General features: G+C 44.6%; 1 protein-coding gene across 1 annotated transcript in view; it reads left to right on the top strand.

Annotated features, from left to right (window-relative positions):
- Positions 1-1,407: 1,407 nt before the first annotated feature.
- The window catches only part of SEL1L (SEL1L adaptor subunit of SYVN1 ubiquitin ligase), a 44,009-nt gene continuing 17,574 nt past the window's right edge, over positions 1,408-27,842 (top strand). The window contains exons 1-12 of the mRNA XM_077323407.1: positions 1,408-1,557; positions 12,467-12,504; positions 13,170-13,392; positions 14,935-15,102; positions 18,879-18,984; positions 19,627-19,789; positions 20,985-21,038; positions 21,139-21,198; positions 21,305-21,386; positions 23,498-23,652; positions 25,557-25,613; positions 26,671-26,739. Of these exons, the coding sequence (XP_077179522.1) occupies positions 1,464-1,557; positions 12,467-12,504; positions 13,170-13,392; positions 14,935-15,102; positions 18,879-18,984; positions 19,627-19,789; positions 20,985-21,038; positions 21,139-21,198; positions 21,305-21,386; positions 23,498-23,652; positions 25,557-25,613; positions 26,671-26,739 (1,269 nt within the window). The 5' untranslated portion in view covers positions 1,408-1,463. The remainder of the gene's footprint in view (positions 1,558-12,466; positions 12,505-13,169; positions 13,393-14,934; positions 15,103-18,878; positions 18,985-19,626; positions 19,790-20,984; positions 21,039-21,138; positions 21,199-21,304; positions 21,387-23,497; positions 23,653-25,556; positions 25,614-26,670; positions 26,740-27,842) is intronic.

The following is a 27,842-nucleotide window of genomic DNA, read 5'->3' as shown; positions in this document are numbered from 1 at the left end:
CACCAATCTGAGGTTCTTTATAAGATTAAAGACCTGCTTCAAAATTTCAAATAAATTCAAGCTATTAATAAAGGAAAGGTGAAAGCTCTGGTTAGGGACATTTGTTCACGTTTGATTTGCAAGCCATTTGCTTGAAACTGATTGGCACCTCAAAAAAGTGATTTTGTGATCAAAGAGAAGGTGATCATTAGCGAAGAAATCCACGTCTCACCACGACCGACGCAGGTTTCTTCATGTCCCAGGCGACTGGCGAGGTGTGGGCTGAGGGGAGAGGCAATGCGAGAAGCCCCCAGGGATTCAAGGGGAATATGCCAATTTAAAGAGTTAATTTCTCCTCAGTGCTAAACTGGCTCCCCTGAAAGTACTTTTTTAAATTTAAAAAAAAACCTAATTTCATAAAATGTATTCAAAAGGTTTTTCCGTTTGTGATTTAAATCCCTCCACGGGTCCAGCTTCAAAAATGATAGATATGCCTCCTGTGCTCGTAGGAAGCTTTCAAGGACTCCACGACCACTTTTGCGCCGCACGCCCGAGACCTCGAATTAAAAAGACGCTTCCTAAACGCAACAGGCAGAGCCGCCTCTCCACTGCAGCGTCAGGCAGCCGGGAATCCCACGCAAAAGAGCGGCCTCCCGTCAGAAAGCCCAGCAAACAAATAACGATCTCCCGCCAGAGTCAGATATTTCATGGGAGAGACAATCGGACATCGTCGGCCGGCGTCGCGGACAACGCGGCTCTTCAGCGAGGATGCCCAGGACAAAGTCTCGCAAGCGAAACTCCGGGGTAAAAAATTTTTCGCAATGCCTCTTGGTTATTGTAGTCCTTGCAGCTGGGTATAGTTTGCGCATGCGCACTTCGGCTGTAGCCCTTGCGACACGACAAAGAGTACAGTTTAAATTAACAGCGTTTACTTCCGGTTGTGGTGCCGTGCGGGGCATAGTTGGAACCACATTTACAAAGTTAAGTAAAAGCGGCAGGGGCTAAAGGTTCTGTGTTCTTAAAAAAAAAACAACTTTGAAATAATGATTCTGGAGGCAAAGTTGGTTAAGAAACTACCGAGGGCAATTCTTTTTTTTTTCTCCCCGTGCGAATCCTCCTACGAGCTGCCATCAGAAGCCGGAAGAAATCGAACCCTAAAAAAAAAACCCAAGAAAAAAGCCTCCTTGCACAAGGGAAGGCAAGCCGGGCACCTCCGCCTTGCTGATTGGCGGGGCGAAAGGCGTTGACCACGCCCACAAGCCTTGGCGATCGGCTGTTGTCACCCAATTCGAAGAGGCCATGTCGAGGAACGTCGGAGCCAATCAGCCCTGTCCGTCGGCAGCGTCCGGCGGTGATTGGAGGCGCTGGCGGTGCTGTAGTGGCCGAGACGTTGCGGCGTGATTGGCTGGCGCGTGGTCGGTGGGCGGGGTCGGGCGAGCCGGCCTGTGGTGGTGTCGCCTCTCGGGGCAGGGTTCGCGAGCGAGATGGAGCCGCGCCGGTGGGTCGGGCCGCCTTTCCTGCTGAGGGCCGCGGTGGCGGGGCTGCTCCTCGTAGGCCTGGGCCTGGCAGTGGCCGCCGGTCAGTAGGAACGCCTTTGCGGGCCGCTGGGCCTTCGCTCGAGGAGGGAGGCTGGGGAGGGGGGCGGTGGGGAGCGCTGGTGGAAAGAAGGAAGGCCGGTGCGTGCCTCCTGTTCCTCCTGCAAGGGACTACGGCTTGTCCTCACAGCAGCCCTGTAAGGTGGATCCCTCCTGGAGGAAGGCTGCTTGGGCTTTGAACCGAGGACCCCTAGCTGTGGGCACTGCACTGGGTGCGTCAGGGAGGCCCTTGCAAGCGGTGGTTGGCCCACTGACTGTGCCTCTCTGTATGGGTATTTGTTCATTTGTTTCACATTAACTTGTAGCTAAATATTCCAAAGCAAGGATTTCCAGTCATGGGTCCGGGGACCCCTGAGGGTCCACAGGAGTTCCAGAGGGGGAACTGTGACTATTATTTGTATTCGTTTCGTTGCATTTATATGCCGCGTGCACTCTTAAAATCCTGTCCCTGCTTCTAGCGTCTTTTGTGTCGGGGAACGTGTAGAAAGGCTTGGGTTCCATGGCCAGCAACTCAGGGGAGTCTGATGGCGTGAGATGGGAGGACCCTCTGCCTGAGGCCCTGGTGAGCTGTTGCCTGTCGGAGTAAATAATGCTGATGTTGGTAAAACAGTCATGTAAGAATCATGTAAGAATATGGGAGTCTTTTCTACAAAAGTGCAGACAACAGCCCTCCCCTCCCTCCCCTTTAAGATGTGTATTTAGCTGAGCTGGTTGTCCCTAGAATTTGGTTGTTTCTGAATTGGCTCCTGATTGCATCAGCCCTGGAGGCTAGATGCTAGCAGGCTGGTTAGATCTGTGAAAGTGAAGATTGGCACCTGTGTGAAATGGGGTTGGGTGACTTTGGAGTTTTGAATTGGAATGGTTTAAAGCTGACAAGTGGCCACCTGAGAAATTTGAGATAGTGGATTCCTAATTGGAAGACTGTACAGGTAACATACAGCAACAATGCAAGAAATATTTCATTGACACTTATTATTCAGTCATCTGTTCTCATGACCAAAGCCTCTCTGTTTGGCAGCTGTTGTCACAAATAATCAGGACAGATTCTTACTGCAAATCTATACCTAATTCGAGCCTCTTGTGGCGCAGAGCGGTAAGGCAGCCGTCTGAAAGCTTTGCCCATAAGGCTGGGAGTTCAATCCCAGTAGCCGGCTCAAGGTTGACTCAGCCTTCCATCCTTCCGAGGTCGGTAAAATGAGTACCCAGCTTGCTGGGGGGTAAACGGTAATGACTGGGGAAGGCACTGGCAAACCACCCCGTATTGAGTCTGCCATGAAAACGCTAGAGGGCGTCACCCCAAGGGTCAGACATGACTCGGTGCTTGCACAGGGGATACCTTTACCTTCTACCTAATTCAGTTGATTAAACCGCTTGTTTCAGAACCTTTTCCCCTAATGTAAGCTATTTGGTGAAGAAAGGCATGCTGGTAATTTTCTTTTTCTGTGTTGGCAGGTCTTGCTTGTAAACTAGTATGCAAAAAGTATTTACTGCAACTCTTGTTATAAAATTTTATTTCTAATCCACCCTTCCCCAAAGACTCAAGGTGGGTAACAACATATATTAAATAAATAGTAAAATAGCAGCAATTGATACTTTGAAACATTCTGTATCCACATTAGTTAAAACCGCCCTTGATTTCCCAGTGCTGATATCCAGCGTTAAAGATTTGGCTGCTATGATGTCTCCAGCGAAATCTTTCCACCAGGATAGAAAAGGCCTGGACCTGATCAAAGCCAGTTTGACATCCTTGGGGATCTTGAGCAGGTTTTGTCAAACGCCTTTGGGGCGATGTAAGGGAAGAGGCAGTGCTGTAGGTTTAAAGATCCCAGACCATTGAGGGCTTTGTAGGTCATAACCAGCACCTTGAACCTCATCCGATATTTAATCTGGAGTCAGTGCAGCTGGGAGAGTACAGGTCGAATATGTGCTCTCCACTGGGTCTCCGTAAGGCCTTTGCTGCTGCATTTTGGAGCAGTTGAAGTTTCTGTAGCAGCCTCAAAGGCAACTGCATAGATTGAGTTACAGTAGTCCAGTCTGGAGATGAATGTTGCATGGATCACTTAAGAGGAGAAGTAATTTCAGTATACCAAAGTGTCTGCTTCTGGAACTGACCAGTTCTGTAACTTTTGTTGCTGAATTTCAAATATTAGGAAAGAGTTAAAAACACAATTCACTTGGGAGTGAAACCCATTATATACCAGTGGCATTTCTGTCTTTGGATTCTAGATGGCTTGAAATGGGGTGACTGGAAAAGTAATATATAGTTTGGAAAGTACCTTTTGGTATAGAGACATCATGAACTTGCCTAGGGCAGCCAGGGACATTCTGTTGTGCCATTAGGCTGGGGACAGCACTCACCAGGTATGTCCCTTGTGCTCATTATTCTTTGTGCTGGCAACTGGACATTTGCCCAAACTTTAAGAGTAAGCCAAAGTGTTAAGAGGGTCAGTCAGTACTAAAGTTGCTCCCCCCTTCTCATGCAACAATATGATGCTTTTAAGGGACTCACTGGAGCCATCACCTACTGCAGCTTGCAGTCTGAGGGAAATTTCCATAGCATCTGTTATCAGAAGTAATTGTAGATAAATCATAGACCTAAACTTCGAATCTGAGATCCAAAAGGAAATCAGTTTGTACTGAGGAGAGTGTTTGGGCAGTGACAACACTAAGGGTCCAGATTACAGCTACAAGATTTGAAGGTGCAGAACTGTAACTGTAGCCATCACAAGATAAAGTAAATTGATGTCTGTAAACTATTTAATGGATAGGGAGCATTATCATTTTAAGCCATTGTCAAACAGCTGTTCTTGTTTCAGATTTGGATTTTATAGTGAAGCAGATAAACCTGTCCACCCTTTTGTCAAGGGCAAATTTCTGCCAGCATAAGGGTCTGAGGATCAATGAAGTGTGAGAGCCAGCTAGGAGCAGTGGGCTTACTGTTTGAGATTGATCACCACTGCTCAATCTAGTAAACAAGAATTGTTTTCCATGCATCATCCCTAATAGACGGTAACCTGTACCAGGTGGTGTTTGCCTTGTCTACTAAATATCACCTTTGCAACATTTTTGAAAGCCTAATACAAATGGAAGGTAACTATGTTCCAGAGTACTTAAGAAACCCAAATTGTGTTTTCGTAATAATCATGAATGCTTGAAAGCTCTATTCCAGGGATTCCCAAATAGGGAGCTCCAGAGGGGGTCCACGGCCTTTCCCCTCTTGCTTAATAGCCACAAGCTAGGGAACTGGCCACTTCCACCTGGAGGGCTTGGTGAGTAGGCCATAGATTTAGAAATCAAGGAGTGCGGAGTTGGTTGTGGCGTGGCAGAGGGGGTCTAGGCTATCTTCTCAGCTCCTGCCCTTATTTCTGGCATACATGAGGCAAAGCCACCATAGCAGTAATAAAGGTGGGGGGGGGAGTGAAAGAAGGGTGAAGGGTTCTGTTTAGGCTTGTGCGCTTTGACTGCCAAAGCAGCCATTCATGCCTGAAGCAATAGCACCACAGCGCCAGGGGGAGGGGTGGCGGCGCGCAACCTAGCGCCGCACGCAGGCACAGAGTGATGCACATCGGTGCTGTCATAGGAGACAGAGCCCAACTAAAAACAGCTGCCTACGGATGCAAAGCCAAATGGAATACCTGCATTCTCACATATCCTGAGAAGAAGGAAATACTGAAGGGGGAATGGAACCAAACACTAAGGGAAGTCCAGTTAACCGTCATATTCATCTTCCAGTGGAACATCCTTCCATTTTAATTAGCGAATCCAATAACACGCCCTGCCTTTTAGTGGCCCCAACCCCTTCCTGGAAAGCTCAGTGGGCATTGAGGGAAGTACTGCTGGGTATTATGGTGCCCACAAGCACTATGTTGGGGTCCCCTAATCTGTTTCAGATGACAGGCTGCTTAAAGTTTAATTGAATCATATTTCCGACATCCTGCCATTAATGTATAAGAAAATATCTCCTGAAAGTCAACCATCTGTTCTGTAGTTGTGCTGGATGCGTTTCATGGAAAATATAACTAAAGTAATGCCAGGGTAGGTGGTGTGCTACACAATTTAGCTGATATGGTATCAACTTTAGTCCTTTCTTTGATAGTCGAGCCCCAAATACCATGAGTGATACTTGATGCACGAAGGCTATTGTTACTTACCTCATTGATAGAGATGATTAATTAAAACTTGAGTGATTACTTTAAAACTAACCACCTGCACTTTTTCCCAGAAGTAGTTTTGGGGAAACTAGGTTCATGGAACAAAATGAAGGAATCAGCAAAACATCAGTGTCACTATATTCCAGGAATAAAAGTTTGAGTCCTGTAGCACTTTTAAGACGAACAGAATTTTATTCAAGGTACAAGCTTTCATGTGCATACACAGATTTCTTCAGATACAATGAAATAAAAATTACCTGTCCATTAGTACAGGGTGAGTAGTAAATTAATATACAGAATTATGATTTTTAACTAATTCAAGGACTGGGCATGAATAATAGACTTGGTTTATATGGCTACCATTTGTTTGTGTTTGGGGAACATAGTAAAGGAAATAAATATGTCAAAATTGGAGATTGTTGGTCAGATAATGTCCTTAATTGTGGAATGCTAAAGGTTATTAACTGAGACCCTGCCATTACCTTCCATCTGTTTCCTCTCAAGCTTGGAGGTGACCTTACAGCATCTTCTTCTTTGAAGTGGAGCAATTGGCTGTTCCCAGATTTGCCACCTTGTTTCAGTCAGACAAATGTTTTTTTGTGGAGGGCTAATGTCCAGGTCCCCTGATAACAGTAAACTAAAGCATGTTAAGGATTCATTTAGCCTATAGATATTATGGCACTATCTTTGTGTTTTCCCATAAGTTGAATGCATACAACCTATACAAAGACCACTTGTGCAAGGTAGGAATGTTTAACAACTAGAATTGTAGAGTGATTTTTTACTAGCTAACACAGTCCCAGAATCCTCCTTAATTTTTTAGAAGTTTTATTTCAGCTAATCTTAAAATAACAATTTTAGAAGAATACCTGTAATTATCGCTCTCTAAAAGGCTAATCCAGTTTGAAAAAGCAAAGCTTATTGGCCAATATTATTTTAGGTATATTAAAGGGCAGTTATTGAGGGATATTCAGATAAACTAACAATGGAGAAGTCAGATTGTAATAATAGAAATGCCATTTTTCACTACCTGAGAACTGTGACTAGGCCAAAGCTGACTGCATTTGGAAGAGAGGGGAATCAAACCCAGTTCTCCATTTTAAAGACTGCCCTTCTTAACCACCATACCATGTTTAATCATGTTTAATATCTGAATCTTTGTGACAGATTAAATATATGGATTAATCATTGAGGTGTTTGCTTTACATTTACCATAACTTTAAAAAGGTAAAGGTATCCCCTGTGCAAGCACTGGGTCATGTCTGACAGTTGGGGTGACGCCCTCCAGTGTTTTCATGGCAGGGGTGGTTTGCCAGTGCCTTCCCCAGTAATTACCATTTACCCCCCCCCCCAGCAAGCTGGGTACTCATTTTACCGACCTCGGAAGGATAGAAGCCTTGAGCCGGCTGCTGGGATTGAACTCCCAGCCTCATGGGCAGAGCTTTCAAGACAGTGCAAATTGCAGATTTCTGTGGCACTGTCATGCTAAAGAGCAAGGTGTTTCCAGTGGCACCTTGTTCTGTTACTTCAGACCCACACAGCAACCTACCTAAATGTATTGTCATTCTAAAAACAGAGATAAGCACCACATTCCTGAACAGAGTTGCTTCTTTCTAAGCCCACTGACTTCAGAAGTCTTATAGATGAGTATACCTGCTTAACATTGCACTGAAAGTCTGACTTTGCGTTTTTAGTATTTAAATACCAGGACTCTTATGTGTACATTATCCTGTGCCCTTATCCCTTATGAAGGGAATGGTCTTCAACCTTTCCATATCCAGGACCCTCCTTTATTTTTAGGGGGGCAGCATGGGCTCTCTTAACAGTTTGATTCACAATTTGGGCGGTTGAACTTCAGTAACAAGTCTGGTAACTGAAGTTCAGTGTAAAACAAAATGAAGGCTTGAAACCAAGTTTACTACATTTAAGCTGCAATTCTAAGAACATGGAAAGTTAGCTCTGTTGAATAAAATTGGCCTTACTTCTGTGCAGAAATGTTTAGGATTGTTTCCATAGTTTTCTTCCTTGCCGTGATTAAATGTTCCCACGCATTGGTTATAAAAGCTATTCTCTTAAATAGTCTACCCAGAGAATATAACTGGCTCTTGAAAGCAATCTGCATTCCCATGGTGGGTTTCTGGTCCCAAATTGAGGTTCTATTTATGATCTGTTTAAGATAAGATTTTACACGGCTTGGACCCAGAGTACTGAGAGGACTGCCTTTTTCTGTACAACCTTTAGGATCATATATATGGAACCACCTTCCGCAGCCCTGTTCCCTTGCTCCTTCCAGAATTACACATGGGACATGGCCTTGTCAGTGATGATACACAGTCTGTGTTGTTTGTGCCTCAAAGATTTGTTGCACTTCCATTCCTTGTTGGGGTTAAAATTGCAAGTCCAGATAGGTTTTATTTCCCTGGATTTTGGGGATCCGTTAATTATTGTATGTTCCAGTTGGAGTTTCTCTTTGCCAGCTTGGTGTAGTGATTAGGAGTGCGGACTTCTAATCTGGCAAGCCGGGTTTGATTTCACCATCCCCCACATACAGCCAGCTGGGTGACCTTGGACTAGCCACAGCACTGATAAAGCTGTTCTAACTTGGCAGTAATATCAGGGCTCTTTCAGCCTCATCCACCTCACAGGGTGTCTGTTGTGGGGAGAGGAAAGGGAAGGCGAATATAAGCCGTTTTGAGACTCCCTTGGATAGAGAAAAGCAGCATATAAAGAACCAACTCTTCTTCTTGCTTTATGCAGATAGAATTCCCTGTCAACTAGTTGTTTTGCTACTTGTTTTGATCTGGTTTTATATGCTACTTTGCAGACCCATCTGATAGGAAATCAAATTATAAACAGCTGCACAGTAATTTGCAGGTCAAAATCCTGTATTGCTAAGCTTGCACTTTTCATTTTCATTTTGGAACAACACTTAAGTAATTAATTCAGCCTCTTATTAGTAACTCCTGTGGCTATTTTCTCTTGGTTAGTTGTTCATTAAGAGGATCATTTATTTCCCGCTGTGCTCTATGAGTATCCAAGAGCTAATATTTACAGTTGCTATTTATGCATTAAAAGAAATTCATTTTTTCAGTTGCAGTTGAAATGCCTATCTATTATTTAGGAGTCTGATGCCAATAATACTGAAGCTGTAAAACATCCCTTCTCTAGTGATTCCCCTGCAGCTAAGCTCAACCAAACTTAAAAGGGCAAACTTTATGTAAAAGTAACTACTCAGGCAAGCCCGTTTTTTTTTTGTTTTTTACCCTTCATCGGACGCTTTGTTTTGAAAAGAACATCTATTTGCCGACAGTCCACTGTGTTTTGACTACAACCTGCAACCTAATATAGAGCTCATTCCTTTAGAGAGATGTGAACATGATGCAACGAGAATGAAACGCACTGTTAGCTTCACTTGATATAGATGCAAATATGCTTGTTAGTTTCTGGTTGCGTTTAAAACCAGATAATCCTGCACACTTCTTAGTGCTTAAGCCAGATTCAAGACTTAGTTGATTAGCAGTTTTTTATGTAATCTGTTATGTGACTTAATACTTCTAAAGTATTAAGCATAGAATCCTAATTCATGATACGGAGATCACCTGAGCTTCACAACTGTCCAGCAGGTATATTTTGAAAGTGAGCAGAACTTGCATGCAAGCCCCAGGTGGGTGCTTCACCAACCTTAGAACCGTTAAAGATCGGGTGTTAGTTTGCATAAAGTTGTAGCAGTTTAGGATTTGCATCACTGACCACTTTGCAACTGATAATAATTAGAGGGATGCTTTATGGAAATTTTAAAGCCATGGAGAAAAGGGGGTGGAGATTTGGGGGAAATCTGAAAAATTCACATTTTATCAAACCTACTTAAATACTTTAACAACATGAAATTCACTGTTTATAACTTGGCATATAAAATTGTAATTTGTAAGGTGGCACATGTATGGGATTTAGACATATACATGAGAACAGAAGAGAACCCATGTTAAATCAGGCCAGTGGCCTGTCCAGTACAACACTCTGTGTCACACAGTAGCCAACTGGAGATCCATTAGCAGGGGCAGAACTCTAGAACTCCACTGTTATCAAGAACCAAAAATATAGAACATCACTACCCCAGACCTAGTGTTACATTGAGAGCCACCATGGTGCAGTGGTTAAGAGCGGCAAACTCTAATCTGGAGAACTGGGTTTGATTCTCCACTCCTCCACATGCACCCTCCTGAGTGACCTTAGGCTAGTCACCGTTCTCTTAGGGCTATCCTCACAGAGCAGTTCTGTTAGAGCTCTCTCAGCCCCACCTACCTCTCAGCCCCACCACAGGGTGTGCGTTGTGAAGAGAGGAAGGGAAAGGTGTTTGTAACGTACCTTTCGACTCCAGTTAGTGAAAAGCAGGGTATTAAAACAGCTTATCTATACCTTGTTGTTAATAGAAACTGATGAACCACTGTTCCATGTGTTTATCTAGTCCCCTCTTGAAGCTGTCTATGCTTGTAGCCACCACCACTTCCTGCAGCAGTTAATTCCACATGTTCTCTTTGGGTGAAGGAATACTTTTATCTGTTCTGAGCTACTGCTCATTAATTTCATTGCCAGTGAGTTCTTACATGGTGGGAAAGGGAGAAAAGCACCTCTACCTTCTCTATCCCATGCATAATTTTGTAAACAACACCCCTTGCTACTTCTCCAAGCTAAAGAGGCTTATCCTCTGTAACTTTTCTTCATAGGGAAGGGCTCAGGTAGCCACCATCTCCTGCCATGATTTGGTCAACCAAAGTCCCAGAACCCCCCACAGTTGCCTTGCACATTCCCCTGCCCTTCTGTTCCCATGCTCTGGGCCATCTGGTTCCATGTCATGTGTCCAGTTGTTATAGCTGTTTTCTTCTTGCCTGGAGATGTCAACTGTAAGCAGTATTACCCTTTGATAATAAGAGCCATTATGTGTGAAACTGAATTGAGTACAGAAGGCAGGGGGAATTTGCCTCTATAATTGCTTTTTGTTTCCTTTTGCCTTGGTCTTTAGCAACACAAGTCTTGTGATGTCGTTTTGTACTCTTCTGAATAAACTAATAGATTTCTAGCCTGAACTAATCAAACCCAATTCACCCCACAATAGGCACCCTATGAGGTAGGTGAGGCTGAAAGAGCTGACAGAATTGCTCTGTGAGAACAGCTCTAACAGGACTACGACTGGCCCAAGGTCATCCAGCTGGCTGCATTTAGACCAGTGGTCCCCAACCTTTTTATCACCGGGGACCAGTCAATACTTGACAATTTTACTGAGGCCTGGGGGGGGGGGATAGTCTTTTGCCGAGGGACATCGCCGCCGCCTGAGCCCCTGCTCCGCTTGTTTTCCTGCTGGCATCTCTGACTTCCAGCCGCCCACTGGGGGGCGCTGCCAGCAGCAGCTGCACAGTGCCACGCCGAGGGGGAGCCTCAGGCATGGCGGCTGTCAAAGTGCACCAAAGGTGAGCCAGCGGCAGAGACAGCTCCCGAGGCAGCAGCCAGGGAGGAGGACAAGAAGGAGCCACGGCCCGGTACTGACTGATCTACGGCCCGGTACCGGTCGCCAGACCGGGGGTTGGGGACCACTGATTTAGACGAACAGGAAATCAAACCCAGCTCTCCAGATTAGAAGCTGCCGCTGTTATCCACTACACCAAGCTGGCAATGATGTACAATGAAAATGTCTTTGAAAAATGTATGTTCACATTGTACACAAGAATTATTATCTGATGTTGGATATTCTTACATTACAATCTTCATATTATACATTCTGATTAACTGTTTTTAAAAGCATTTCACTCATTACAAAAATAAAATATTTCTTAGCAGTTTTTTCCCCAGAGCTCTCCCAGATGCCTGGCTTCACTGAAAAAATTAGGAGAAATTCCTTGATGTGATGATTCTTTCCCCTAAATTCTTGTTTATTTTCAGACATCACATCTTTAGTAGTAGCAAAAAGACACTGAGGTTTAAATGTTTGTCTTGCATACATCTTCTTCAAAGAATATCATATTTATATACTACTGTTCCTGGCTAGCTGTCTCATGGCCGTTGCCAACAAGGCCAAAAACACAATAATCTAAAACAGTAAAGCCAATTCCACCACCAATTCCACCCTGGAATATTTCTTGGAGTTGGTGACAGACGTTGGTACTTAATGTAGGGACCCAAGATCTTCCCTTGCCCCAGCCTCTTCTAGGCCCTACAAAAAAATCAGAGTCCAGTAGCACCTCTAAGACAAACAAAGTTTTCAAGGCGTGAGCTTTCGAGTGCAAGCACTCTTCCTCAGACACCTTGAATAAATCTTTGTTGGTCTTTAAGGTGCTACTGGACTCTGATTTTGTTGTGCTACTTCAGACCAACACGGCTACCCACTTGAATCTAGGCCCTACAAAATTTACGTTAACAATTTTACATTTCTGATGGCTAAAGTCTTATTGAGCAACTTTCAGGAATTTGAAATGCCTTTTTCCTGTTGTGCAGTCAGTATTTGTTTTCTTTCATTTGAAATTGCTGCAGTTCATTCATAAGCTAGAATTATTCTCTGCAAGAGCAGTGTCCAAATGGTTAACCATTTCAGTCCAAAACAAACCATCTGTATTTAAACTTGGGATCAAAATTGTCTGTTTTCCAGCAGGTTCCAGTTTTGTTGTATTATGGTATCCAGTTGATAATATCCAATTGATAGGTGGATCCTTTTGCTACATAATCTTTTAAAATCTTGTGTTTATTTTTCAGATGAAGAAGGAACTCAGGATGAATCCTTTGAGTCCAAGGTGATTCCCTTCATAGATATATGTCATATCCCCTTCTTCCAGATAAATAAATGTTAAATTTTAGGTTCTGTTTCCAGTGGCAATGCATGATGCATGTTGATCCTTTAGTCCAAAGTATCTTGGGTTTCTGATGAGGCATTATTTCATGTTTTGAGGACTAAGACTTTCACATTTCACATTTATATGGTGTGTGGGGGGGAAAGAGATTTTTAACAGTAAAAACTTGAAAAATTACTATTTGTTCAAGGACAAGAGTACATTAATAAGGTGGGGATGCATATAGGGAGAGGTTAAAGTTTTGAATTTAAAGCAGCAAATATGGTTACTGCCCTTGGAAGTATGTTAGGAAGTTAAGAAAGGAATAATTGAATTTTCAAGGGGAAAATAATGCAAAATGTGTCAAAATCTGTAATCAGTACTTGTACCCCTGAAGCATCCACCTTCAAATATTTCTTCCTTCCTGAGCCTCCGGGGAGGGTGGTATATAAATAAATAAATATCAAAACTCTAGTTTCTTTCTTTAAATTTTACAACCAAATTCTTATGCATGTCAGAAGTGGTGGTGTTAAGTGATCACTCTAGGCATTGTTGGAAGATGGAGAGGTAAATATTCAAAATGAATGCATAATTAGCTTAATTTTACACTCCTGCTTCTTATTATGCAGGCAACCTTGCCATCAGAAGAACAGGTGAAAGACCATCGAGCTGGAGCCCATGTGGTAGCAGGTCAAATCTTCATTGACTCTGAGGAACCGGAGGGTCACGCTAAAGATGGAGACAGTCTTAGGAACCAAGAAGAACAGGAAAAACCTTTAGGAGAATTGAGCTCTCTAGAATTGTCAAGCTCCTTAAATAAGGACATGGAAGAGATGGAAGTGCTAAAACCAGGTAGAGTCTTTTACATGCAGTTTTTGATCTGTATTTGCAGGGTTCAAATATGTAATATAGGTGTTCATCTTTCCATATAATAAGACATGTGCCATACCGGCAGATGACTCACTTTTTAAAGGAGGAAGTGATTGAGTAAATTGGTCAGTATTTGGATGGGAGACCACCAAGGACACAGAGGCAGGCAAAGGCAAACCGCCTGGGAACATCTCTTGCCTTGAAAACCCTATGGCAACGCAATAAGTCAACTGCAACTTGATGGCAAAAAAGAGAAGGTGCCCATATGAAAAAAGTACAAAAGGCTGTGGTACATCAGGAAACATGTTGGACTCAACCTTCCAGTACGATGATGACAGAATGTACTAGAGTTAATGTTGGCACTCCAGTGGGAAAGAGTGGCAACATGATGAAACCTGTACTTATCTAATTATAACAGTTGAAAGAATGAAGACATGTTTCGTTCACCATAGAAGCAGCAGGTGCAGCCTACCTTTTTTCACTTCTCTTAATGCCACGTCAACAGTAACTGCAGGTTTTTTTTAAAGTCCAGAATAGGCTTGAGTGTGAAAACAGAATGAATCTGCCAAATCCCAAACTGCTCCGTTGTTAGATTAAGTAATGTCGGTTTTAATCTTTTTCACAGTCAGCTGCCAAAATCGGGTGGCTTAAAAGCATAAGCGGGCAGGATGCTGTATGAGCACTCTTCCGTAAAATCATATCAGATCTTATATTCCAGTATCAGCTGCTGAATAGTGTTAACTCTCAACCCTCAGTGTGTCCTAGTTGAGCGTTTACGGTTGTCTTACAGTTTTTCAGCTGAGTTGTTGGGTAAATGCACACTTTTATTTTGTGTATGAAACCAAGGGTTTATAATGTGATTCAGTCGCACCGTACGACAGAAGCTTGATAAAAGCTAACAGTGATGCAAACAAAATTATAAACAAAACTATCAGTGGCTGCTAGGATTTTATTAATTAGCAAATTCTCAACCTGTTTATATGATGGGTGCCTGTTATGAACTCTGGAATTTCTAGGCCTGAATGTCTGTACATATGGACCCCCAGAAAGGAGATTTCACAGGGCATTTTGGGATTGCTGTGGTGAAGGGAAGATAAAGAATCACACTCAACAGATGCAAGTCCTTCCACTTACATTAACATTAGTCTAGAATTTGGGTTGTACACAGCGGTGTCCAAATCGGCCGTTCCAGCCTGATGCAGCCAGTGCCACGGGGAGTGGGGGGACGCCGGTGCGTCAGCCAGCGCACACACAGGCGTGGAACTCCGCACCTGCGTTTGTGTGCCACATTGAAGACCGGTGCTGCACCTCCCCCCCCCCCCCCCATGCAGCACGGTGCTGGTTGTGTCGGCCTGGAATGGCTGATTCGGATGCCCCCGCACACAAGCCTAGCTAGGTTTCTAGAGGAAAGGTTTGTATTGGAAGGAAAAGAATTAAAGGTTCTCCAGACATAATGACAATGAAAACAGTAATGGCTAAAACCCTGTCCAGGGCTAACTCTTTGAAATTTGTTTCTTTTTTTAGTTTTAAGAGCCCTTGGAGGGACTGCAGATGGTGAACTATGTCACTTCCCCTTCCTTTTTCTGGAGAAAGAGTATGTGGAATGTACTGCTGATGGGAGGGAAGATGGTAGGCTCTGGTGTGCCACAACCTATGACTACAAGAGAGACCAAAAGTGGGGCTTCTGTGAAAGTAAGTGATCTCACTAATGCTTTCTTTCAATGACCTGGAGAGGTTATGCAAGGGAAATCTTTGCATAACCTATACATGTAACTAAGTATAGGATTTTAAAATCTAAAAATTATGCTCATTGACCAGTGGAAGCTATCAAGAGAGTTTCAGATCGTGAGTGGCATGAGATTAAAATTATGAGTAGGGTAGGAAGAACGGAATGGCAACAAAAGAAAAAATAATGCAAGAAGTTGGGACTACCTGGGGAAAAGAAATAGTTGTGTATTTACTATGGTCAAAAAGAATATACTGTAGTAAATCTCTGAGAATTGACAAACTCAGAACTTTATGCAAAAAATACCACTGTTTATTTCAGGAGAGAACTTGCAGCATAACACCATCACAGGAAGCACTCTGATGCTTTAAACTAGTGGTTCCCAAAGTGGGTGGTACCCGCCCCCTGAGTGATGGTGAAAGGATCCAGGAGGGCAGTGAGGAATTTGGGGGCAGTAGAGGTGGGGCAGTCTGACTCTTCCTGTTGTGGCTGCACTCACTGGAATAAAAGCATGCCTGTGTCCCACTTACTGCTTCCTGCGTTCTACCACCTGTTTGGGTTCCCAAGAAGAGCTTGTTGCAGCCTTGTTTTGTTACCAGACTTGTAATTTCCACAGTGGCCAAAAGGAAACAAAACAGTCTGCCCTGCATTATCATTGGGTTTTGATAATTGAAAGCAGTAGATGGGCATGGGGATTCTAGGCTTCATTGTTCCTGTGCAAGAGATTTCAAAATAGCTGTCTCCATTCCTTCCCTGGCCACCACACACCCTTCCATTTCCTAACTCCTACAGGTTCGTAGTGTCCCCCCCCCTTCCTCTCCCTGTGTCGTTTGTGTGTGTTTCTATGTATGTGCGGTGGGGGGAATTGTGACATCTCCTGCTGGCTGAGCTGCTCCCTTCTCAGCCACTCCGCAGGTCTCCAGTGCCTTTTCGCCATCCCGCCTTCTTTCTCCTGCCACCTTGCCTCTTGCTCCATCCTCAGTCCACACTTGCCACTCCTTTCTCGCTCTCTCCTCTGCTACCTCCTCAGGGTAGTCCCATCTTGCCTTCCCTGCATTTGAACCTGACTGTCTCCTTCACCTCCTCCCCCATTCCCATTCTTCCTTTGCCCGTCCCCTGTGGCTTCAAAGCCACTCTATGCTCAACCCTCTCTCTTCCCTCAACACCCTGCTGTTTGACCTTTCAGCCCAGCTGGCCCACTGATGCCATCTTGCCCAGCCAGCATGTGCGTTCAGGACATCGGGCCAGCATTCTGGCTACAGCTGGCTTTCCTTAGGGTCCTGCTTGGCTGTGGGGCTGCCAGCTGCCTCCCTGGTTCCCCTGCACTCCTGGAGGAGCCCCCCCCCCCCCGTGCAGGGTAACTCTTCCCCTGAAGCCTCCCCTCTGGTTGGAAAGACCAGCCTTGGCAGCAGTGTCTGCCTTGGCCAGAGCCGGGATGTGGCGGCAGGACTCCCCTCTGGTTGTGGTGGCTGTTCTTCTGCAGGAGAGGGATGGCAGTGCCAAGCAGCCACTCCCACGGGTTGGTACTTCAACATGGTGTGGTGGTCTTGGTGCCTCCCAAGTAAGGCAGGACAGCTCAGACTACTCCATGGTCAGGGAAGGGGACAGAGCCTCCCAGAGCACCCAGAAGAGGAGGCCTGCTCAGGGGGCACTGGGGATGTGGCTTAACAGCCAAGGGGGCGGCAGCCTGAAAAAGTTTGGGAACCACTGCTTTAAACCAAGGCCAAAGAATTCAGTGAACACTTTACAGAGAGAAACCCCTCCCCCCAGCAATATATTACTTAGTTCACACAGAACAGATCTTATCTTCAAAGAAAAATGCCGACTGCAAATAACACCTCTAGGCACCGAAAGGATAGCATGAACATCTGCGGGAGGCCATCTGACTCTGAGTATGGGAAGACAATAAGGTAAAGGTAAAGGTATTCCCTGTGCAAGCACCGAGTCATGTCTGACCCTTGGGGTGACGCCCTCTAGCGTTTTCATGGCAGACTCAATACGGGGTGGTTTGCCAGTGCCTTCCCCAGTCATTACCGTTTACCCCCCAGCAAGCTGGGTACTCATTTTACCGACCTCGGAAGGATGGAAGGCTGAGTCAACCTTGAGCCGGCTGCTGGGATTGAACTCCCAACCTCATGGGCAGACAGCTTCAGACAGCATATCGCTGCCTTACCACTCTGCGCCACAAGAGGCTCATGGGAAGACAATAGTAGCATAATAAAGCCTACTTAATGCACACTTAGAAGGAGAAGACTAACAAGATTAGTTTAGTAGAATCAGAGTCCAGTAGCACCTTTAAGACCAACAAAGATGTATTCAGGGCGTGAGCTTTCAAGAGTACTGGACTCTGATTCTATTGTGCTGCTTCAGACCAACACGGCTACCCATTTGAATCTAAGATTAGTTTAGATGATTTTAAAGGAGGATTTGACCAATTCGTGCAAACAGCTGCCCTTGATAGCTAACTGGAACCAGCAGTAGGGTATGTATGTCTGAAGACGAGATGTGGGTGACTAATAGCAGGAAGAGCTGTAAACTCCGTTCCCCGTGTATGGGGGTTTCCAGAGGTCCCTGGCTAGCAGTGCTGGAATTCTGGATTGGTTTTACCTTTGCTGCATCCCAGTATAGGTATGATGTGCTGAGAATCTATGGTTTTGATACCACCCCTTTACCCTGGAGTTCGCTGAAGATATGTAATGTTAGCTTTCCAATGGGAAAAAAGTAACTCCATGTAATATTTAAAAAAAAAGTTGTTCTGTGTTCTTTCTTACCATCAGGAGCAGGGAAAGTAGCTAGACAGATTCCCTATCAGGGTAAAAGTTTTGTATCCTCTCATCTGCCCCTGGTTGTGTTCCAATTGCAGCCTCTAGCTGCAAAAAAAAAAAAAGTTGATAGCTTATCATATCTTTGAAATTTATAGCACAAGAGTTGCTTTAAATTCTTCTGATTGCTTGAGCAAGCCATCCTAAATTAATTTATTATTGTTGTTGTTATTGTTATTGTTATTTGGTTATTATTATTTGATTTATTTCCCGCCACTCCCTGGGTAGGCTCGTGGTGGGTAACAGCTGTCTTAAAAACTCCAATTAAAACCCCATTAAAAGACATTAAAAATCATAACATATCATTAAAAGACATTAAAAATCATAACCAATCACAATCCACTCCCACCTACCAAGACGATAGAGAATGGAGGGAGGTGATGTATACTTCGGACTCCCGGGGGGGGGGGGAACGCTCTACCTCACTGACCCCAGCCTCAACCATAAACCTGGCGGAAGAGCTCCGTTTTACAGGCCCTGCGGAAAGCCTGTAAATTTCAGAAGCTTGCTCAGTCATGTGCAAAAGCAAATATAAGGTTTCATTGCACTAAGCAGGATGAAACTAATACTTCTGCATTTCACTACTTGGGTCTCTGCTGTTTCTGGCACTTCATGTCATTTAGCTCAGTGGAAAAGGGAATTTGGCTTGGCAAAGGGCAGGCAGGTAGCATTACTGCCACTGCCACCTACATGTACTTTTGACTGTTTCCAGTTTGTAGCAGGGTTTATCTTTCCTCTGTGAATTCTTACAAAGTGAGACGTACAAAAGTCTGAATTACTTACAGCCCAATAACTCGGGGTTAGCCATAGTTTTGTGGTGGTCTGTAATGACCAAAATACCCAGAGAGACTGTTTGAGCAATGTTTTAATGTCTAAAATATTAATTTCTGTTGTGTCCTTCTCCCCCTCTCCCCTGCAAGCTGAAGAACAGTCAAATAAGAGAAGACAAATGCAAGAGGCAGAGGATGTTTACCAAACCGGGATGAAAATCCTTAACGCAAGCAGTAAAAAAGCCCAGAAGAAAGAGTAGGTTGACTAGTTTTCTTCCGGTAGTACTATGCAATGGTCTCACCTGATGTATAAGCTTATTGCTATAACTAAAAGGTAGGAAGACCACAGTTATAGCTGGGGCTTGTAAAGAACTTAGTAATGCGTGGCATGCTTTTGTGCTATTGGTGTGATCTTTATATTATCTTCCATCGTTGATCTGTGTGCATTCTATTTGATCAGAATGACAAACACATGCGTAATTTTCAACTTCAGTGTTTCATGTTGGAAAACCGTTCTTTCCTGATGTTTGCTATTCCACTACTCCCGTAGAAATTAACACTGGATACAGAATTTAATATCCAGGAAGTCTCTTCTGTTCAAAGGGGGGAAAACCAGACGTCTGCCCTTTTACAGTTTTAATGTTTCTGGATGCTGCTTCATGAAATTTCAGGGCGAAAGGTTCCCAGTTTCCCAAACAGTGTTTGCTGTGAAATCTTCCACTGTCCTTCAGGATTGTATCAGCCTTTCCAAATATGTATGAGGCCTTATTTTGTCCATTCTGCTATTGCATACAATGAAACCTTCAGGTCACAACAGAGAAATTTCCCTATTCCAGAGAGACATTTTTGCTTCTTCGAAGGAGTAACTGAGCGTGTGTGTGTTTGTGTTCTTTTTAAGAGCTTATCAATATCTCCTGAGAGCAGCTGACATGAACCATACCAAGGCAATGGAAAAAGTGTCTTACGCCTTGTTGTTCGGGGACTACCAGAAGCAAAATATCCAGGCAGCTAAAGACCTGTTTGAGAAGTTGACTGAAGAAGGGTCTCCCAAAGGGCAAACGGTACAGACTTCTTAAAAGAGCTCTGATGGGGGGGAAATACATGGACCTGTATTGAACTGAATGTTGTTTTCTCTAACTTGCATTGTGTGATTCAATTGAAAAAGGCAATCTGTTGTGGCAGCTGTTCTTTTATAGAGCAGCTGAAAAGAATGACCATACATCTTTTCTGGCTCCTATATCCGGGTTAGGTATTCATCATGTTTGGTTTTCTAGGGCATTTCCTGTCATGGTTAGTCTGCCACTCAGAATCATCTGTACACAACTCGGGGAGCGGTATAAATAAAAGCCTAAGGCTAAGGAGGGTGGCCTGAGTCCGTGATAGGAAACAGGGGCCAATCACGGGCTCCGAGACCCACACAGAAGCTGGGGAATCGCCAGGGAGGGGGGGCGGCCGGGGTGGGCTCCCGTGCGGGCCTTGGAGCAGGCCCGCAGGGAGCTCGGGGAGATGACGGGCGGGTGGGGGGTACCCCGGCCCCTTCAAAGCCTGTCCGTACAGACGGGCTTTGAAGCCTAGTCTGAAATAATTGGCCCTGACCATAAATAATAGATAGGGCTGTCTGCCTCCACATGTGGTCAGTTGTTGGGGGCCCTTCACTGGGCCAAGAGGGCTTCTGGGGGCACCACATCTTATTTTGACCCCATTCTCCTCTCATGCCTCAGGTTTCTCATAGAAAAGTACAACAGTCTCCTTTACCTAGTTTTTTCTGCCACAGCTGGTTACGGTAGATATGACATGGAAATACTTGACTAAATTATATAAACATCTGAATCTCTTTAATAAAATCAGGCCTTCCCATTGAATCTGTCAAAATGGTAGAAGCATGAGTCGTTGCAATTAAGTAGCATAATAAAAATGTAACTCCTTCTTTAAGCACATCAAGGAATGTATTTCTGGGAGCTTCTTCCTGCTGCCTCACAGCCTATTTTTAGATTGGTTTTTAGTTAGCTCATCTTCGTCATTACTATGGAACTTTACCAGCCTTAACCTCATGCCTTCATAACATGCTGCTGTCAAATTTAGAATGTCGTCATCTAGTTTGCTTGTTTTGCAATAATAGGCCTAATCCCTTACTGCAGTGAAGTGTTTTGATCATCCTGATATGCCCAGCTGTGCAAATTAGACATAAATGTAGAACTGTGTGTTGTAAAGTGGATGGCGTATTCATTTTAACAGATCTTGAATGTACTGTTTCAGGCCCTTGGTTTCCTGTATGCCTCTGGCCTTGGTGTTGATTCCAACCAAGCAAAGGTATGGCAATTCAGCTGACCTTTTTCTTGCACAAGCTTTTTGTTAATGTCACTGGCAAATTAATCCTGCTTAACATTTACATTCCCCCCCCCCCCCACAGGCACTGGTTTATTACACTTTTGGCGCTCTTGGGGGAAATTTGATAGCACATATGATCTTAGTAAGTGTTTTTCTCCTTATTCTCTAAATTGTATTTGTTCATGGATGTGTATGCGTAATGTTCTAGGAATGGAGAGGAGTCCACATAACACATTCTTTGTTTCCAGGGCTACCGCTACTGGGCTGGTATAGGAGTCCTTCAGAGTTGTGAATCTGCTCTCACACATTATCGTCTAGTAGCCAACCATGGTATGTATGTTTAGGATTTTTCCCTGTTAGTTAACAAGCATATTTCAACACGTGTGCTTGCCAAGGCAGATGTCAAGACATAAGGAAATACGAAGACTTGACATACATTTTTTTAATTATGCTTTTCCTCCAAGAGAGATCAGGGCAGTGCCCACCTGATTTTGTCCTCGTATCAAACCCATGAAACTGATGCAGCTGAGAGGATGTCTTGGCCAAGGTCACCCAGTTAATTTCCATGACCAAGTGGGATCTTGAACCTAAGAGTCCCAGTGTCTAGTCAAGCACCCTGACCACTCATGCCTTAGCATAGCCTCTACAGAAATCAGTTGAACACTTTATACCCTTTCCTGGATGTAGGATTGCCACTAGTTGATCTCCAGAGCAGCTTGGCCCAAAGAGCTTCAGGAGTTGTGGGGGAAGTGGGAAATATCTATTCCACAGGCAGAATAGATTCCATGGAGCTTAGAAGTCAAGCCACTGTATTATGTAAATACTAGTTTCAAAGCCCATTTATAAAAATGGGCTTTGAAAGGGGAGAAGGGGAAAGGGTAAGGGACACGCTCCCACGCACCCACGCCCTCTCCCAGAGGCCCCCCTGAAATGTGGCTCCGTGCTCCTCCCTCCCAAGCTGAGAAAGAACCGCTAGGGGGGAAGAAAGGCGTGAAAGCCGCAGGCCGCGAAAGCAACACCCCGCCCCGGCTTCCTGCTTGGGCTCCGAGGCCAGCAACCACGCCCCAGCAGAGCCCTTCCGCCTCGGCTTGCCGTACCCCGGGAGGAGGAGGAGGAGCACAGCGGCTCGCCTCCGCCCCTTCCCCGGAGACCTTCCCCACCCGGCCCGAAGGCAAACAGGGCTCGCCGGGCGAGGGCGGAAACCAGAGGGCTGTCTCAGGCAGGCCGGAGGGCGCCCTGCGCGCTCGTCGCACAGCAGCCGCGGCCCTCCCCAACCCGCCTCAAGCGCTCCTCGCACCTTCCATTTTGACCCGGCTGAGAGCAATTGAACGCCGCTCCTCACTGTTCTTCGTAGGCAGGGCTGTGCATGCGCCTGCTGCCCAGCCGCCTCCCCGAGGCTTTTCTTCGGCTGTTGGCTGGCTCGGGGGACAGTGCTGCTGCTGCTGCTGTTGGGGCTCGGGGGTCCGGCTGCGGGAAGGCAGCTCGGACTCCGGCTGTTCTGCGGCTGTTGGCTGCCTTCGGGGTTGGCTGCCTTCGCTGCTGCTGGTGCTGCTGTGGCTCGGGAGTCCAGCTGCGGGAAGGCAGTTCGGACTCCGTTGCAGGCGGCTTCTCGCCGCGCCGTGGGTGGAGGTGGAGGAGCGTGGGCGAGGAGGTCGGGCAGCACGGAGGAGATGCGGCCTCTTAGAGGCGCCTGCTGACCAGCCCCTCCCCCGACGCTTTCCTGCTGCTTTTCTTCGGCCGTTGGCTGCCTTGGGGGACGCCGCCGCCGCCGCCGCTGCTGCTGGGGCTCGGGGGTGCAGCTGCGGAAAGGCAGGTTGGACTCCGTTGCCAGTGGCCTGATGCAGCGGCAGGCGCTTCGTGCCTCCCGACGCATCAGGCCGCCGGCAAGGAGCAACCGTGAGCCGCGCGGTTCGCGGTTGCTGGGACTGGGAATAGGAGGGATCAATTGGCAGGCGCTGCGCGCCTGCCAATTGGTCCCTCCGATTGTCTGTCCAGAGGAAGGGTCCAATTTGGACCCTTCCTCATCACGGACACATCCCGCCCTAGAACCCCTTAGCGTTTTATATAGTCCGGGGCGCCCGCGGCGCCACGGGCGGTTTAAAGATGTTTGACTTCATAAGGTGTTTTCTTTCTGGAATGTTCAGTATTGCTTTGAGGGCCCCTGCATGTTGATTGTTGGGTATGTACATAAACTGTCTTGCATATGCACCCAAAGTGTGAATGTGTATCATCAGGTATGCAAGTCAGAAAACTTGGATTGACCATATCTAGTTGCTGAGTGCATTGGTGGCTAGTGTGCTCTGCTGCTGCAGAATGATTAAAACAGTCCTGAGTTTGTTTGGAATGATTCTTCTGGATATTATACATAAGCATTTTTTTTTTCTTTCAGGCTTTATATTTGACTAAGAATCAAATATTCTTACTTTTTTAATCCATTCTAGTGGCAAGTGACATCTCCCTGACAGGAGGTACAGTGGTACAGAGAATTCGTCTGCCAGATGAAGTAGAAAATCCAGGAATGGCAAGTGGGATGCTGGAAGAAGATTTGATTCAGTATTACCAGTTTTTAGCTGAAAAAGGAGATGTACAGGCACAAGTAAGATTGGTTTTCTGCCTAAGATGGGGATTCATTGCAAATGCAAAATGTTACACCTGAGTCTATTTATTGCAAGAATTTGAATATTTGCTCAAAATATCTTCCAGAATGCCTTAGAAATCCATCCAGGTTTTTTAGTGTACATTTATCCTATGGAAATGTTGGACTTGATTCACAGAGGCATACTCTTGCGGTTTATTTTTATATAATAATGCAAACTCTTTGAGGTATGATCTCTAGCCTGATTCTCATTGATGTGGCTCCTCCACAGAGAACTGTATGTTGTGGGGGAAAGCTAGGTTACAGTGAAGGATGAATACAAACAGCATTTTTGTAGTTTGGTTTGTGGCTGAACTAAGAACCAAGCCACAAATTGGAAGGTTGGTTTATGAACCTACCTGGTTTTGTATCACTTCATAAGCCATTAAAAATGTAAACCTTTGCTCTCTGCTCTCTGTAGCTTTTCACGAGGAGCAGAAAGCAGGGGTTTAAATGACTAACAATTAAACCAAACAGTTCAGCTGTTTCTCGTGGAGACCAAAAAGTGGGTATAAACCTGTGCTTCATGAACCATCATGAACAGCATCACAAACAAACCAGAATTAGTGTGTCACCTGGTTCGTGCCCATCCCTACTTACAGCTCTCCTCCCTGGTAGTCAATTGCAGGAACATTTTGTATGGAGAAGCATTGTCTGGTGAGCTCTAGCCTGTAGTCTGAAGTGGAGTAGTCCAGAAAGCAGGTTTACTGCCTTAGTGAGGACAGAACACCATCTTCATGGAGCTCTGTGATCCTTTTCTGGTGCAACTTTTTTCCAGTGTTTATCAAATAGCAAACATTGAACTTTGATTTGAAGAGAGGAACGAGGGGTTTCTTAGTCCTCTCTCCTTGTGCCACTTACAAATTTGACTTATCAAAACTACAATTTCATGTGCTTTCTCTTTTCAACAAAAATGCACGATCCTCCTGCTCTGGAGAGTAGTGTCCATTACATGGAGCAGTGCACTTAAGAATGTCACATTACACACTTATACGGCACAACGTTAACTGAAAACTATTATGTCTAAATGCCTCTACAGTTTCTGGCTGTATTTTTAAAATTAATTTAGAAAAATAATGTGCCGGATCTCCAGATAAATGGTTCAAAAAGTAAAAAATATAAGTATTATATCACAAACCGGCCAGAGGTATAAAAACAGGCTGAAATAACTTTCAGCAGACTAAAATAATACTCATTGTTTTCTGCATATTCAGCAGTCTTACCAAATGACTGCTGGCATTTTAAATTCTTTTTGCTGCAAAGAGTAAAATGACTTTGGAAGCCTGTAGATGCCTTTCTAGGACAGGTAGGTTCAGAATCAGTCCTCTACCCTACATGTGTATAACACACAAAAAAAGCCAGAGTTGTGACCTGATTAATGGGGGAAATGATCTCTATACCTGAAGCATATATAAAGCATTGGAAGGCCATATGGTGGAGGCAGCTGGGCAGTGCCTGAAGGGGGAAAGAGTGATCTTTCTCTGAAGATGTGTGCATTTGGAACCTGCTTGTGCTGAAAAGAATCCCACCCCATCATGAACTGACTTTGCCTATCATTCTGCTCCCCTCATTGGTTTTCAGAAGGAAGCAGGAAGTACAGTGTACTTCTGAAAACTAGATGGTTGGCTTAATTGTATCAGAATAGGGACTTCACAGCTGAACAAACTGTTTTGCTGGTTGCTGGCTTAATTTTGTTTTACCTGCTGAAGTGGAACTATATGTGTTGTTGCCCCCCCCCCCCAATATTTTCTCAACCTGATATCTAGTATTCATGTCGGGCATACACTTCATTCATTTTACGCTTGTGTGTTTTTTTAGTCAACTTGTTTAGCAGGAAGATATATGACATTAGTTTAATGTTGCAGGTTGGGCTTGGGCAGTTGCATCTCCATGGAGGAAGAGGAGTTGAACAAAATCATCAGGTATCATTGTGCCTTTTAACTGTTTTAGGAGGAGAGAAATGTCAGTGCTTATAAAAAGCAAGTAGGCTTAAATAATGTGGGCATAACAGCTGTCTCTCTTGGCTAGACGTAAGTGTTGTGACAGTTATGTACCAGAATTCTTTTGGGATGGGGATGTGTATAAAGTAGCAAACTTAAAACTGGGAAAGATAAAATGCATGGAGCCAGATTCCATATAATACCCAAGAAATGACTGTCCTTGTATTCCAAACATAAGAGTTTAAAACTTTGTTTCGCTGGGCTAAATAAGCAGTGGAACGGACAGGTGTTGGCTATTCAAGATTCCCAACTTATACTCTTAGAGAATTAAAATGCAAAGTAAAAGGGCTCTGGCGTTCTGAAGCAGCCAGACCATGAGTCCGTTAAAAGAAACTAGCTGGCAGAATGAATGAGATGTCTAAAAAAGTGGTATAAGTAGTCAGGAGATTTTTGATTAAACATATCTTTCGACAGATCTTGAATAAAGTAAGAGTGGAATAATTCTCAGGCAGGAAGACAGGATATGAATTTCGTCTAGATTGGTTGTGAAAAATTTTGCACTGCTATTAGATGGTAGACACTCCTAGGTACAGGAAAGCCAAGTGGGAAGAAAGTAGTAACAAATCTATTGTAGTTATTGCTGAGTCCAGATCTGGGAGGCCAAAGTCAAATGCCTACTCAGATGAGCAGCTTTCTAAGTGACCTTAGGGCTGCTTGTCTCCCTCGCAACCCAAGCTATCTTACAGGGTTCTTGTGAAGGTGAGAGAGGGGGCAAAACTATGTTTGCCACCCTTTCAGGAAGGTAAGTCTCAGCAAGCAGTAATCCAATGACAAGTTTTTGTTGTTTATAGTAAAAAGAATCAAGAAATAATGTTGCTTTCTATTGTTATCCATTCTTTTAACCCTGAACTTTAGCCTTTTTAAATTAAACCTGTGTGGTCATATTTGTTTAGTTACAAATGTGAGCAGTGTAGTGATGGACTGAAACTGATGTTTGTGGCTTATGTCTCTTCCCTGTTTACTCCTCTCCTCAAATCAGAGAGCTTTTGAATACTTCAATCAAGCAGCTAATGCTGGTAACTCACATGCCATGGCATTTTTGGGAAAGGTAAGCTTTCCATGTTTAGTATGTTGAGGGAGTGATCTCTAGTTAGCACTGTAACCATTTGTTTAACAGCTGTAAATAACAGATTTGTCTGAATGTGACACCTAGAATCAGAGTTGGGACCTCATGGATCATCTAGTCCAACCCCCTGCACTGTGCAGGACACTCACATCCCTATCGCTCATCCACTGTAACCTGCCACTCCCTTGAGCCTTCACAGAATCAGCCTCTCCGTCAGATGGCTATCTAGCCTTTTCCTGCCATGATGTGTAGGAGAGTGGGACTCCTTCATTTTGTACACATCTTAGACTTTGAGTTCATGGCACATCCTTCCTCCCACCCACCCCTTCATCCTTGCAATATTCAGAAATATAAGGCAAGTTTTTGGTTTTGCTTTCCCTGCAGAAGGTCCCAGGCTCAGTACCTAAAATTTCTAGTAGAAAGGGTCTTGCAATAGATGATATGAAAAACCTCTGAAATTCTGGAAAGCCATTAACAGTCAGACTAGTCAGTACTGACCTTGTTAAGACCAGTTACCTGTCTTGGTATAACACATTTTCATGGGCTTTAAGGATCCCCTTCTCAAAGAAGATGGTGCTCTCCCTCTGTGCAATGATCTTGGTACCCAAGTACTTCTGTTGGACGATAAATGTGCCTCAGTTGTGGGATATCCTGAGCCTCATTGTTATTATAAGTTGACTTTGATCGAGTAAAACAGGAATTGGTATGCACTCTCCTCCCGAATTATCAAGGGCTGTGAAACACAATACTGCCTTTATGACATGTGAAATAGAGACATTGGTCTATCCAGCAGTGGCTCTTCAGAGCCTCAAGCAAATGGTTCTTCCAGCACTTGCCATCTGAGGACTTCTACGTGGAAGCACCAGCAATTGACCCAGGGACCTCTTAAATGAAAAACCTGTTTCCTTCTCCAAATACATGAAGTAGCCTTATCAGGTCAACAAGCACAGCAGATTGTTCAGGAAGTCTGAGAGTGGTTTATACCACTCAGCACTAACAGCTTTTATTTGTAGCCTTGATTCATCTTTTTGAAGAGAAATGTTGATAAGATACAAGTATGAATTCCTCACTTATTAATAGTAGCA

Source organism: Paroedura picta, chromosome 2 (assembly GCF_049243985.1).
Source record: "Paroedura picta isolate Pp20150507F chromosome 2, Ppicta_v3.0, whole genome shotgun sequence".
Lineage (NCBI taxonomy): Eukaryota > Metazoa > Chordata > Lepidosauria > Squamata > Gekkonidae > Paroedura > Paroedura picta.
Note: the sequence above shows the minus strand (reverse complement) of the source record. Positions and strands in the feature narration are given on the sequence as shown.